The sequence below is a fragment of the Aquarana catesbeiana genome, linkage group LG10 (assembly GCF_042186555.1).
Source record: "Aquarana catesbeiana isolate 2022-GZ linkage group LG10, ASM4218655v1, whole genome shotgun sequence".
Classification (NCBI taxonomy): Eukaryota; Metazoa; Chordata; class Amphibia; order Anura; family Ranidae; genus Aquarana; species Aquarana catesbeiana.
In genome coordinates this window covers 115,278,786-115,293,957 of record NC_133333.1, presented here as the reverse complement: position 1 = coordinate 115,293,957, position 15,172 = coordinate 115,278,786, and the positions used below count along the sequence as shown (strand labels likewise).

The 15,172-nt window shown below is 42.8% G+C and overlaps 1 protein-coding gene across 2 annotated transcripts in view; it reads right to left on the bottom strand.

The window, feature by feature from the left end:
* DSCAML1 (DS cell adhesion molecule like 1) overlaps positions 1-15,172 on the bottom strand; it is a 440,889-nt gene that overhangs the window by 65,910 nt on the left and 359,807 nt on the right. For both annotated transcript variants that reach the window (XM_073602485.1, XM_073602486.1), the window contains exons 12-14: positions 8,256-8,455; positions 8,060-8,156; positions 7,848-7,976 (exon numbers count right to left, since the gene is read on the bottom strand). In XM_073602485.1, coding sequence (XP_073458586.1) covers positions 7,848-7,976; positions 8,060-8,156; positions 8,256-8,455 — 426 coding nt within the window. The remainder of the gene's footprint in view (positions 1-7,847; positions 7,977-8,059; positions 8,157-8,255; positions 8,456-15,172) is intronic.

Sequence of the window (15,172 nt, the reverse complement as noted above, 5' to 3'; positions counted from 1 at the left end):
GATGAAAGAATATGCTTGCAATGAGAAGACACTTTATAAAGAATTAGCAATGTGTCAACAAAGAAAAAGAAGTTTAAAATGGACTGCAATAGATTTGTAGCTTTCATAAAAATGGGAAACCAATTGAAAAACCATCAATTATGCCGGGGGAACACTGCGGGAGGACAGGATGGGTGGTCAATTTCTGCCTAAGTCAGAAATAGTAAGACATGATGGACTGATCGGCTTAAGTGGAGATACTTCACCATTCAAACATCATTAAGAGCAGGAGCTACAGTCAATCACACATGGTAGTCATTATATAGCTATCTGCTCTCTGTTGAGACTTGAAATTACAATGTCTGGCAGTTGGAAGTCAACCAGTATCTACTTCCTTTGCGTCTCTGAGATGTCATGTGACTGATCAGCAAAGGTAGCCGATGCTGGGAGATATGAAAAAGTGTCATTGTGCGTCATAGCACACTTTTGCCTACTCCACTTTCTTTAACCCACATAAAACTGTCTCTACCATGAAAGGACCACTTGGCTGTGTTTGCCCAAAAGGCCAAATGTTCTCACTTCATTCTTGCTATGACAACTATTATTTATCTGTTTAACCCAGTGTTTCTCAACTCCAGTCCTCAAGGCGCTCCAACAGGGCACGTTTTCAGGCTGTCCATTATTTTTCACAGTTGATTTGATCAGTTTCACTGCCTTGGTAATTACCACAGCCGTTTCATCTGAGGGAAATCTTGAAAACATGACCTGTTGGGGCGCCTTGAGGACTGGAGTTGAGAAACACTGGTTTAACCTTTATCAAAGCTCCTCTCTGTAATAAGAGGAATTTTATCACAGGTTTAAAGTAAAATTCCACAGTTAAAGAAAAACTATAGGCAAAACTTTTCTTTTCCATTTTGGATAGCGTAAGATTTTTTTCTTTATCATACATCGTGGTACACAGAGCCATAGTAATAACTATATGGGTATATAGGCCACCTTTAGGTGATGGACACTGGCACGCCTTAAGACAGAAAGTTCACTCCCTATATAACCCCTCCCATTACTGGGAGTACCTCAGTTTTTTCGCCAGTGTCTTAGGTGTTGGTCACGAGTAAAGATGTGCTATGCAGAGGCTCTACTGGAGTATTCCTTGATGGAGCAAGCCTTTGCAAACGGATCAATCCAAAGTGCCATTGAGGCCAAATTGGTTCTTCCGTGGCGGAAGAAAGGAGATTTTGCCTGTAACGCTTCTCTTTGAGAGCTGGGCCCTGGAATTCAGTGCTTTTGTCATATTACAGTTCCATAAAGCTTACTGACAGGGTGCTATACAGGTCTAAGGCAGTGGAACCCCGATAAAAAGGGACCCCAGTCCTTGAAGGTTTTTTAACGGAGCCCGCCATGATGGGTGAAGATTGGGTCTGTTTGGTTTTACGACATAATCCTGCGGCCTGGATAAGGTAAGTGGAGGTTCCTAAAGGATTTAAAAACTTTCTTTGGATTTCTCCTTGCAGTAAATGTTGTCATGCCTAAAGTTGCCACTAGAGGGTGTAAAGAGCACGTACCTGTTCCATGCTTTCAGATCTCACTCTGTGTCAGCAGAAGCTGCAGGCTTCCTCCAGCTATTCGTTCCTGGACACTGGTAGGAGGTTTGGAGGGGGGTTTGGTTGGAATTACCCCCATCTAGGCTGTGTTTCCTCTCCCCTCTCCAGGAGCAGGCAGGGGGATGCTAAAGGGTCCGCTGGTTTGCTGCTCCACTCCCCCTTCTACCGCCCTCAGCAGCGGCGGCTCTCCTCTCTTGCCCAGTGCCTTCCTCCTCCACCCGCCCCCCCCCACATGCCAATCCGATTGGACCGGATGCCCGCATGTGCGCGCAAGCAGGAATCACTTTTCTGAAAAAGAGAAGGGGGGTGTAGTGAGGAAGTAGGGGGCGTGAGTTAGCGCTGCATTGACGCGGGCGTCACAGCGCAGGATGGCATAGTTTACAAAACCTCCATTGCCAGACTCATTTGGCTGACGGGAGGACACAGACGCAGACCTGGGCATGTGAGTGTGGGACACAGGCATTCCTCAAGGCACATTTACTTTGCATCAGGCTGAGCGTTTAATAGCAGTAACAATTACTGGACTATTGCTCAGCAATGGGTGCGTTTTTATTTGTAAGTACCTCTGCATTTGTGCTTAGGACTATGCATTCCAGAAAGGGACATATAAATTCCTCAAAAAGGGGACCAAAGGTATCATCCTCAGGCTCTGAGGACCCTAGTCTCACCTCAGCAATGCCACCCCCCTGAAGATCCAGGGGTAGCTGATCAGGGTGAGCCATCAGGTTTGTCAACTGTTTCCAACACTTCAGCCCCTATCTATAATACTGAGGATGTTTTCTCCTCAGCCTTGGTGGGGTTGGAGGAAAGATTGACTGCTCTAATCTCATCTGCCCAGCATGGGAGAAAACAGGATAGGTCTCCTTCTACCACCCAGGTCCCTAAAACAGAGGATCAGTGGGCAAGGGAGGATGAGGCCCCCTTCAGGGAACCATGGGGAGGCTGACTCCACTTCCGAGGAATCAATTGTGGAAGAACCTTTTTCAGCTTCACAAACTGAAAAACTGCTGTTACAGTCGCTTACAGAAATAGTTCGTTCCACATTTAAGCTACCCTCAAATGAGTCAGCTGAAAGGCCCACTTCTGCTTTGGGTTCCCTAAAGCCTCTCCAAGCTATGCATGCTTTTCCTGTCCATCCATTGCTGGAACACCCAGATAAACATTTCCTCCCTCCAAAAAAGTTTTCAACACTTTATTCCATGGAGGAAAAAAATCACAAAAAGGTGGAATATACCGGCAATTGATGCTGCTATTTCCTCTGTGAATAAAAATGTAATTGTCCAGTTGACAATGCTCAGATGCTTAGGGATCCAACAGATAAAAGATTGGAATTCCTGTTAAAAAGCTTGTTTTCTTTGGCAGGAACAGTAACTCAACCTGCAGTGGCGGCAATAGGTGTATGTCAATCCCTGAAGGACAAGTTGAGACAAGTACTCAAGGTCATCCCTGATCAACAGACACAGAATTTAGCCGAGTTACTAGGGGTTTTCTTTTCACAGTGAACGGCTGTTTGGAGATGATTTCAATAAATACATCCAGAAAATTTCAAGTGGAAAAAGTACCCTTTTGCCAATTAAGAAATGGAATAAACGTCCTTCATTTAAACGGGCTCCTTCTCCAGGGTCAGGGGCATCAGCCTCTAGGCAGTCACGACGGCCTCCGCCGTCAGCTTCAAGAGGTAAACCTCAGGGTCAACCCCAGGGACAGAAGAACTCCTGGAGAAGGAAACCTACAAAGCAGAATCCTAAGGCCTCTTTATGAAGGGGTGCCCCTGGTCGAGTGGGGGGAAGACTTCTGCAGTTCTCAAGGGTCTGGCAGGAAGAGTTTTGGGACAGATGGGTGGTATCCACAGTAGCTCTAGGTTACAAACTAGAGTTCCGGGAGTTCCCGTCTCCTCTTTTTCTGAGATCAAACGTCCCCAAAGATCCAGAGAAAAAGAAGTCTCTCTTTCAAGCATTAGACCGGCTCTTTTCTCAAAGAATGATCATGGAGGTCCCCATGGAAGAGCAGGGGTTGAGGTTTTATTCAAACCTCTTCACGGTGCCAAAACCAAATGGAGTTGTCAGACCCATTTTAGATCTCAAGGATCTGAACCGATTCCTAAATATCCGCTTGTTTCGCATGAAATCAATCCGATCAGTAGTCTCCATTCTGCAAGGAGGAAAACTTCTGGCGTCAGTTGACATCAAGGATGCATACCTACATGTGCCTATTTTCCCTGCTCAACAGAAGTATCTTTGTTTGAGGTAGAAAAACTCAATTTTCAGTTTGTAGCTTTGCCTTTCGTCTAGCCACTGCACCCCGGGTGTTTACAAAAGTTCTGGCCCCTTCTCTGGCCAAACTAAGGACTCAAGGTATAACAGTTATTGCATACCTAGACGACCTATATCAATTTATATATATCAATCACCTGGGGGACACAAGAAGTCACCTGGGGGACACAAGAAGTCTTGCGGCCATATTCCCTTGAACCATATCCTAACTTGGGCAGAAAATCATGTACCTTGTCTATCGGCAGTCTTCATTCCGGGAATAAAAAAAATTGGCAGGCGGACTACTTGAGTTGCCAGCAGTTGTTCCCGGGGGAATGGTCCCTTCACCCCTATATCTTCCTGGCAATATGCCAGGGATGGGGGATCCCGGATGTAGACCTATTTGCGCCCAGGTTCAACAAGAAGATCGACAACTTTGTGTCAAGAACAAGGGATCCTCTAGCATGCAGAACAGATGCCTTGGTGACCCTGTGGGATCAATTTTCACTGATTTATGCATTCCCTCCTATTCTGCTGCTTCCACAACTTCTTCGCAGGCTCAAGCAGGAAAGGAAGTCGGTGGTTCTTGTGGCCCCCGGCGTGGCCCAGAAGATCTTGGTATGTAGAGACCGTAAAGATGGCGGTAGGAGATCCATGGACCCTACCACCACGTCCGGACCTGCAGTCGCAAGGTCTGGTATTCCATCCTACCTTACAAAGGCTAAATTTAACGGTTTGGCTATCGAAACCCACATTCTGGGGAAGCGTGGGCTGTCAGGATCAGTTGTGTCTACCTTGAAGCCGGCCTCCAGAGTCATATATTATAGAGTCTGGAAGGCATATGTTTCCTGGTGTGAATCCAGGGGTTGGCATCCTAGAAAGTATGTCATAGGTAGAATGCTTGCTTTTCTGCAAACAGGGTTAGTGATGAAGCTGGCCTTAAATACTATCAAAGGCCAGGTCTCTGTCTTATCTGGATTGTTTCAACGACCACTTGCTTCGCATTCCCTGGTCCGTAATTTTATACAGGGGGTAACATGGCTTAATCCACCGGTTAGGTCGCCCCTGAATTCTTGGGACTTGAATTTAGTTCTGTCGGTGTTACAGAAACAGCCTTTTGAGCCAATTCGTCATATTCCCTTGGTCCTTTTGACAAGGAAATTAGTTTTTCTGGTAGCCATATCTTCTGCAAGAAGAGTATCAGAGTTGGCAGTGCTTTCTTGTAAAGAGCCATATTTGATTATTCACAAGGATAAGGTAGTATTGCGTCCTTATCCTAACTTTCTACCGAAGGTAATGTCAGGTTTTCATCTAAACCAGAATATTGTTCTACCTTCATTTTTTCCTGAACCTTGTTCTACAGAGGAAAAGTCGCTACATTCGCAGGATGTAGTGAGGGCAATCAAGGTCTACCTGAAAGCGACTGCTCAGATTCAAAAAAATAATGTTTTGTTTGTGCTGCCTGAAGGTCCTGGGAAAGGACAGACAGTAGCAAAATCTACTATTTCTAAGTGGATTCAGCAAGTAATTGTTCAAGCTTATGGTTTGAAGAGGAAGATTCCTCCTTTTCAAATCAAGGCGCACTCTACCAGGGCTGTCAGTGCTTTGTGGGCAGTGCATCACCAGGCTTCCATGGCTCAAATCTGCAAGGCCGCAACTAGTCTTCAGTCCATACATTCACTAGATTCTATCAGGTGGATGTAAAAAGGCATGAGGATATCACCTTTGGGCGCAGTGTGCTGCAGGCTGCAGTATAGGTCCTCAAGTCTGATGGCGCCCTGTTTTTTGTTTGTGTCTCCCTCCCCTCAGATAGTATTGCTCTGGGACATCCCATATAGTTATTACTATATCTCTGTGTCCTGTGATGTACGATAAAGAAAATAGGATTTTTATAACAGCTTACCTGTAAAATCCTTTTCTTGGAGTACATTACGGGACACAGAGGTCCCTCCCCTCTTTGGTTACACATGTATTGCTTGGCTACAAAACTGAGGTACTCCCAGTACTGGAAGGGGTTATATAGAGAGTGAACTTCCAGTCTTAGGGCATGCCAGTGTCCATCACCTAAAGGTGGCCTATATACCCATATAGTTGTTACTATGGCTCTGTGTCCCGTGATGTACTCCAAGAAAAGGATTTTACAGGTAAGCTGTTATAAAAATCCTATTTTTTGCCATCTTTGTCCAGTTGGGGATATTTCTTTTCACTTCCTGTCCCATAACCAAACAGGAAGTGAGAGGAAATTTCTGCAAATTTAGAGAATCTCTTGCGGACCCACAGGTGACCAGAACTAGTGTCCCCATTGGAATATTTGCCCTCCATTACTTTTCTGGAGAGAATCTAGGGTGAATCTAAAATATGGGATTTACTTTTACTTTCACTATTAATATTATTGGTAAACAGGACTAATAGAATGGGTGAACAGGAACACAGACAACAATAAAAACTGGCAGGTGTTCTAATCCCTCTCCCCTCTATCCAAAACAAATGTTAAAAAGTGTTATACCTTTAGTTATACTTTAATTTCACTTTAAACAGTTTATTGGGCCAGGATGACCCAAAGGAACTATTTCCATTGCAGAATGATGCGACTGCTGTAGGTAATTTACAAGAGTAGCATTAGCTACATACAAACTGTCCTGTGTACTGGCAGCAGTACAGGCAGCCTTGGGCTACTGTTGGAATAAAGAGAGTTGGGCTAAGTGCTTCTCTGCAATTGGATGGGGGAGAGAGGTAGACAGCTGGCACCACGATTTCCACTTTGGCCAATCAGTGGAAGCCTTCTATTCTTTGATAAAAACACTAGGCTTTTCCTGAATGGCAGAGAAGCACTCAACTAAACTTTCATTGAACTAAACCCATTGATTTAACTGTTTCACCAAAACCAAATACATTTCCAGCATGTGCCGGGTATGTAACAGTTACAACCATCAAATAGCTGGAATCATAACTGATTACATGTGCAGCATCATAGCAGTTCAATTAAAACAGATCAAAAAGAGGCCAAGATGGCAGCTTCCTTGGCTGAAAACAAAGGAGGGTTTTAGTTCCACTTTAATTTCATCCGCAGACGGAAAGTCGCCTGTACTGCTGCTGAAACATTGTGCTGCTTACTGTATGTAGCTAATGCTACTACATTCTATAATATACAGCAGCCTCATTACTCTGTAACAAAATAATTTGTTTGGGCCAGCTTTCCCTAATTTAACTAATTAAGGTGAATTTTAACCTGCAGTTCTACTTAAGATAAAGATTCAATCATAGCAGGGTGGAAGTGAGAAAATGTAACCTGTCTGCAACACGAATCACTGCAAATGAGGCAGCAAAGGAGGACAGATAATGTACAGGCATCCAGACAAAATGGCACAATCATTTTTTTCAGGCATACTTAACAAAGAATTATAATAAGTGTATCTATACATCACAACTGATCACTCAAATAGCGTAAGCACTTGCCCACTGGGTACTTTCACGCCCTTTTTGACCAGGACAATTTTCAGCTTTCAGTGCTGTCGCACTTTGAATGACAATTGCGCGGTGATGCAACACTATACCCAAACTACATTTTTATCATTTTTTTCACACCTCTGTGCCACACCTCCCAGTGTCGATTCAGACACAGAGCCGTGGCCCAGCTCCACCCCCTTTCTCTCCTCATTGGCTGACTGACTTTGAATGGCAGCAATGGAAGCCAATGGCCCTGCGCTGCTGTCTCAGCCAATGAGGTGGGGAGTCCCGGGCAGCCGAGACACTCCTGCAACATGGCTGGATCTAAATGGGTCTCAGGTAAGTATTAGGGGGCTGAGGGTGGCTGCTGCACACAGAACACTTATTCTCTTCATGCATAGAATGCATTAAGATAAAACACCTTCTGCCTTTACAACAACTTTAAATCCAAATTGGTATGTTATAAAATCAGTCACACATGAAAATCTGGGTTTGGGAAATATGATTGGTCTTGTTGTGGCTGTAAATCAACTAGCTTATCCTTGATCAACACGCACACATCATTTACCTGACTTGTTTTTGTACTCAATGTCAAAGGCAGTTATAATGCTGTTTCCATCAAATCTTTGCGTCCATCGCAGATTCATACTGCGAGCTTTCACTTCTCGGACTTCCAGTTCAGGTGGGTCTGGTGGCTCTGTCAAGATGAAAACACTGACTATTAGTAAGCACTCCACCTAAACAGCATAGAAGTAGCTCATTGTCACTCTTTGTCCGTACCTTGAACGGTGAGTTGGATGAGACCCCTATCTTCTCCATAAGAATTGATAGCATGGCATGAAAAGAAAACCGAGTCTCCGCGCTCAGCTGGCTTGAGCTAGGCAAAACAAAGAAAGAGTTACAAGAAAATTCATCTCTGTGCAGCATTTCCAGAATTTGCAGTTGCTCTTGCTTTTCCCTACACTATGACTCTCACCGTCAGGGTTGAGATAACCTCATCTCCGCTGTCTTTTGTGGCAATCACGTAGCGCAGATTCCTGTCTGGATCTATTACTGTGTCTCCCTTTTCCCAGCGAATAATGATGGGACGCTCTCCCCGTGCTGTACAGTTCAGGCCTTTGGTTTGTCCTTTGATTGCAATGGTAGTGTTGGGGTGAGAGGTGATAGTTGCAGGAACTGGAGATTAAAAAACAAAAACATTTAAACCAAAAACCAAATGAAAATGCAGAATGAAAAACAGAAACAGACTGATATCTGAATATTTCATATTCTGTACACCTCCCAAAAATATGAACAATACACTGCAGACCCCACAGTGTTCTGCATACAATCCAACCTAATTCTACACATGCTGTTGACAATAGAGACTCTGCCTCATCTGAATTTCTATGCATACTGTTCTGCACAGTAAAAACATTAACTACTCTGCACATCAGATGTGCATAGGCTTGTAATGTAAGCATTCTGGGCTCTCTCCACCTGGGGGCACTGCCCCCCTCCCTTCCGCAATATTACAGGCTCAGGTCGCACTGCAGAAGCAGACGGAGGCCGCAGGCAGCTTTCGCTGCGCTTGTAAAGCCGTCTCAAGCAAAGTGGCAGAGAGACACGCTCCACATCATTTCAATTTGTAGTACAGCTGAAAAAAGAGAGGGTGAAGGATTGAAAGAGAAGGGTGGGGGAAGAGAGGAGGGGAAGCAAAAAAGAAAATGAAGGAAAGGATGGAGAGAGGATAGGCAAAAAAGGAAGACAACACATACACAGACTAGAATGAGGAATCAAGCATATTGAGTAAAAATCGGTATTAGGAAATAAAGTACAGTTCAGGTGCACACTAGGTTCTTTTTAAAGAAGACACTTAAACCCTTCAGAAAAACGAACATCAATTTCATGAATAGTAAGAGCCTAGTCCATGAGGACTATTTTCTTAGTGACTTTATCATTAATGTATAAACTTCCTACCAAGTATTTCAGTTTCAAAATGGATTAGAAACTCAGCAATGGACAATGTTCATCCATATTTGTTTCTGCATCATTAGACGTAAAACTAGCATACGGTCACATGACCTGCAGCAGCTCCAAACTGTGGGTGCCAATGTCAGCAGAGTCTTCTTTCCATTTGACTGAAGTCTGCTGACATCAGCACCCCAGGGTAATGCTGTCGCAATGCTAGGTCACTCGACCCAGAAATGGAGTGCCTAGCGATATATTTATTTCAGCTGACAGGTACACTTATGTACATGACTTGATGCCCAGAACCACCCTGTTTATGCCTCTCTGAAGTGGACGTACAACGAGCATGCATGCAAAAGCAATCTTGCAATACACCTTTTACTCACAGCCACTCTTTAGACTGGACTCCATTCTTGCTTATAATTTTCCACTTTTACGCTAGTATTTATAGCTAGAGTGCTAAAGTTTTGACTTTTCTTGCACACATGTCCACACTCTAATTTTTCAGCCAATCTGCCTAAGTACAATGTGCACCATCTACTATCCAACCTCTTCTCTTTCCCTGCATGGAAAAGCATTTTCTTTCATAGGGTAGACATGCACACTTCTTTTAGGAAGGCTACATCAGTCTCATGTTTCTATTGTTGCCCCCAACTAGCTAAAATGCTGGTCCCAGTAAAAGGAGTAACTGAGACACCTATTATTGGGATTGCAGTGCTCAGATGCCAAGCGTCTGATGCCACAACAATCCTCTGAGGCTATGGAAGATACACGCAGATGAATACATTTTGTTGTGGCAAACCATATGCTACCTTACAAACTTCACTATAGAAGCTAACAATATACTGTAGTCCAAAAATTCACCACCTAAAAAATGAGGAACTAAAAGCCCTAGCATTTCCCATTAATGTTGCATCATACTTCAATGTGTCCCTCCTTATTTTGGTGGTATGCTTTTTTATTGTTTCTGGTATAAGTTCACTTAGGAGTTGTACAGTGACACAGACAATAAGAAAATTATTGAATACTAAAAATGATAGAAAACAAACTGGAGAGGTTACTTGTTATATTTTTCATAGCAGAAATTGCCATTTTACCTCTAGACAGTAAAAAGAATAAATGCACATACTTGACATGTATTGAGATACAAACTAAAGGGGCACATTAATACAAGGGATTATCTAAGAAACCTGTGAAAGCAAGCACAGGCCAGATACCCCAACACATAACCAACAAAGCCTTCTGACTAAAATTACATTATGTTAGTGATAAATTACATTTATATGTAACACAGTGGAATGGTAAAGCTCATAAAGTTCATTTTTTAAATTTTAATTTCCCCTTAGGACATTACACAAAGATTAAAATATTTTCAAGTTTGACAGAAATTTGTAAAATGAGCACAATTTCACTGATTTTATTACCAGGGAGCTTAGAATGCCTTGAAGTCAATCTATGGTAAAAGGACAGCATATCCAGTGGGGGAGATCAACTTCAGCGAACACAAAATACAATAAGTCCCCTATATACGAACATTCAACTCGCAAACTTTCAAAGAGGCGAACACGAGTTTGCATGTCCAAGCCTGTGGGTACACAGACTCAGTTTTCTTTTTGTTTAACCCAGCGGGTTAAAAGTACTGATGGGCACTGATAGGTGGCACTGATAGACACTGATAGGTGGCACAGAGAGGCGGCACTGATAGCCGGCACTGATAGGTGGCTCTGATGGACACTGATAGGTGACACTGGTGGGCACTATGTGGCACAGAGAGGTGGCACTGATAGGTGGCACTGGTGGGCACACTGATCAGGAGGCACTGATGATGAGGCACTGATGGGCACTAATTGGCAGCACTGATGGGCACTGATTAGCAGTACTGATGGGCACTGATAAATGGCACTGGTGGGCACAGATTTGCAACACTGGGGGGCACTGATTAGCAGTGCTGGTTGGCACTTAGGGTCCCTCATTGGCTGACAGCTGATCACATGGTAAAGGTCCTGCTGTGATTGGCCCTTTACCCTGCTCTGTGATCAGCTGAGTCTGAAGGGCATGCGGGTGGCACGAGAATGGGAGGACGCACATGGGCGCCCTTTCCGGCATTTGAGGTCTGCGCTGTAGCCATCTTTCAGGTATAGCGTGGATGTCAAGTGGTTAAAGCCGGCTATCAGCTCCCATGCCCTTCATGTACTATCACCTCCTACGCCCGCCCATCCCCTATCAGCTCCCATTCCCTCACAATCATCTGCTCCTATTTCTTCCCCTGAAGGAACTATACACCCCAACTAGGAATTAAACTATATTTGAGAAATGCTATATTGTAATGTGAAAAATGAAACTAAATGTAGACATGATTCATTCACTTTCATAGTCTAGTCAAAATACTAATTTTAAATATTTGCATAAATGTTTATTTTATGAATTTACAAATGCATGTCTGATATTGTTAAGAATATATAAATAATTCTGTTTTTTCCTTCAAACTAATCCTTGGTTGTTTTAGTGCCACGTGGTTTGTGTAAAATGCTGTTTATCGATGTTTATTTATATATGATTGCCTGCAGGTAGAAAAAGATTGATAATCTAAGAAATATTTTATAACATTGCTGGAAAATTGCCAATGGCCGGTGTCTATTTTTAGATGTTATAAAATATATTCGAAATGCATATATTTTAAAACATTTTTTCACATTTATTAGTTCCTACTTTTAGATCCCATAACATTTAGATGGCAGCTTAAAGCAACCCTGTTACTATCCAAAACTTACTACAGCCAAGCCATACCTGAAAAGAACAGTGTATATAGTCATCTTTCCTACTGTCAAAAGCTGCTCCAGTCCTGAGAAATCTTCATGTAAAGTCTGCAGGGAAAATGACACTTCTGGGAGTGTCGGTCTCATGGGTCCCTGGCAGATCTCACTGGTTTCTCCTGCTGTCCTTGATCCATTAAAAGATATACCTGGTAGAAGTGGCATTGAGGTCAGCAGAAGGGGCCGTGAGTTCTGCAGGGGACCGAGAAGATTAAAATGTCAATTTCTCTGCAGGCTTTAGCAGAACATTTCTAAAGTTTGGAACAGTGTTGTCAATGGCACGGGCAGCAGGAGACATTAGTTTCTGCTCCTTTTACAAATATGGCTTGGCTTAGTAACTTTTGAAGAGTGGCAAGGTCACTTTAAAGTAAAACTGTGCTTTGCCCTCACAGGGCAATGCAATAGGTTTGCTTTCATGTCCCATTCCGCAGCTACACGTGCTTACCTTTGCTTCACTCTACACCATTTTTTTCAGCTGCTGGGAACAAAGAAAATATTGTGCCTCTTGGTATGGAGGAGGAGTATGTGACTTACTCCATATAACCATACTTGATAATCATTAATGCCATGATGATTGGCTTAGTGCTGTCATGTGAAGGCAGAAGAATTCTAATTTCTGTGTAAGTTACCAACTCAAGGCTTACAAAGTTCTTAATTTCCTCGGGAATACCTTGTTGTCACCAGGGTCGTCAGAACTAGTGTCCCCATTGGAAGTTTTCTCTTCTATTCCTGTTCTGGTAACAACCCAAAATTTTATTCTCTAATGATAAAAAGGACACATAGAGAGGGTAAATCTGCCTAATGGGAGAACAGACTGCAATATAAACCTGACAGGTGTGACAGGTGTACTAATCCCTCTTCACTCTATATAAAACTTAAAAAACGCTTATGCTGGCCATACACTATACGAAAAATCGGCTAAAATTCAGCCATTTGGCCAGTTTGTTCATTTTCCGGCCAGTTAATGGGCACAAAATCAGTATTCGTTGGGACGTTTTTGAGACGAATAAACGAATGACAATTTTGGAACAATAAATTGAAAGGTTAATGTGTTTACCGTCCGAACTGTTTTCACTAGGTATATGTAAAAAAATGAACAAAAAATGGATTCATTTATGTCCACTGAACAATTTATCGGTCATTACATGATGGTACTATTGTTTGCTCTTGTTTGTTTTTTCGAAAATGGGTTCGGCCCATTTTTCGTATAGTGTATGGCCAGCATTACTATTATACTTTAAATTTAACCAGTTGATTTTCCATTTATAACACAGCAGAGGTTTACTTTAACATGCTAACTTGGATTTCCCACCAAACACAAACTACCATCAAAAATCTGGTTCAGTTTGTACGTTCACAAGACCATTTTACTCACTATATAGCAATCTTAAAGCGGGGGTCCACCTATCTATCGTTTTTTTTTTTTTTAGTTCATTCACAAACTTTTCTTCTCAGCATTACATACTCACATATTGTGTGTAATATGTCCGCCTGTGTCAGATTTCGTCAGAAAGAATAACTTATATTATTCACTGTAGGCAGTTTCCATCTTCATTGTGGGCATTTGAAGCCCACAAGCATTTATTTCCTGGATGTGGTGAATGCTGTGTTCCCAGCATTCACCGCTCGTTCCTGCACATGCTCAGTGGCATCCTGAGAAGCCTGAGACTAGCTCCCAGGAGTCTGGGAGAGGCTAGAAACACGCCTACTCCCATGGGAGGAGAACCAGGAAGTGCAAAGAAGAATAGAAAAATAAAAGGTAATTACGGCGATTTAAATTTTTTTAAACGGCATGTCAGCATCTAGGCAAGGAAGAGAATACATACAGATATTGTTCAAAATTTGGGTGGAACCCCGCTTTAAGAAACCACGTAAGAGTAGGTGGGGTGTGGTTGGTCATTATGTCCTCCATGTTCCCCTCCTCGTTGGGTGCCAAGCACATGGGTGTCACATGAGAGGCCTACCCTGGGGTGAGTTCTTCTCCTCAGTTTTTACACAGGAAAAGGAGGGGTATACTGACCACGACAGTACTGTTAGTGACACATCACAGGGCATACCGTTGTGGCTAACAGATGCCGGAGTGAAGGAAAGACTTAATAAACTTAATACAAATAAATCACCAGGACCAGATGGCTTACACTAGAGAGTCCTCCGAGAACTCAGTCAGGTTATAACCAGAGCATTGTTCCTAATCTTTGTGGACAGTATACTGACAGGAATTGTACCAGGTGATTGAAGAAAAGCCAAAGCGGTACTAATATTAAAAAAGGGCGGAGACAAATCCCTGGAACCTACAGGCCAGTCAGTCTAACATCAATAGTTGGTAAATTATTGGAGGGGATGATAAAGGACTATATCCAAAAATTTACTGTAGACAAAAATATAATTAGTAGTAATCAGCATGGGTTTACGACAGGTCATTCGTGCCAGACCAATCTGCTAACATTCTACAAGTAAGTTAGCTGCCATCTAGACAGGGGAAGGCCTGTGGATTTAGTGGACCTGGATTTTGAAAAAGCATTTGATACAATCCCCCAAAAAACGCTTAATTTACAAGCTGAGGTCTGCAGGCATGGACCATAAGGTTTGTTCTTGGGTAAAAAACTGGTTATAGGGGCGTGTCCAAAGGGTGGCGATAAATAACGTGTACTCAGACTGGTCTGGAGTGGTAAGTGGGGTACCCCAAGGTTCTGTTTTGAGACCAATTCTATTAAATTTATTCATACAGTAAATGATATAGAGAATGGGATAAATAGCTCAATCTCAGTTTTTGCGGATGACACAAGAATAAGCAGGGCAATAACTTCACAACAGGATATAGAAATTTTACAAAAAGACCTGAAAAAATAATGGAGTGGGCAACTACATGGTAAACGAGGTTTAATGTGGAGAAATGTAAAGCAAAGCACTTGGGAGGCAAAAAACATAAATGCAAGCTACTCACTAAGGGGAGAACCGCTGGGGGAATCAAGGATGGAGAAAGATCTGGGGGTCCTAGTAGATGACAGATTGAGCAATAGCATGCAATGTCAAGCTGCAGCTACCAAAGCCTGCATAAAAAAATGATATACCCAAAAAAATATGATATACTCAAGGGATAAAATGATAATCCTATCACTTTATAAAACTC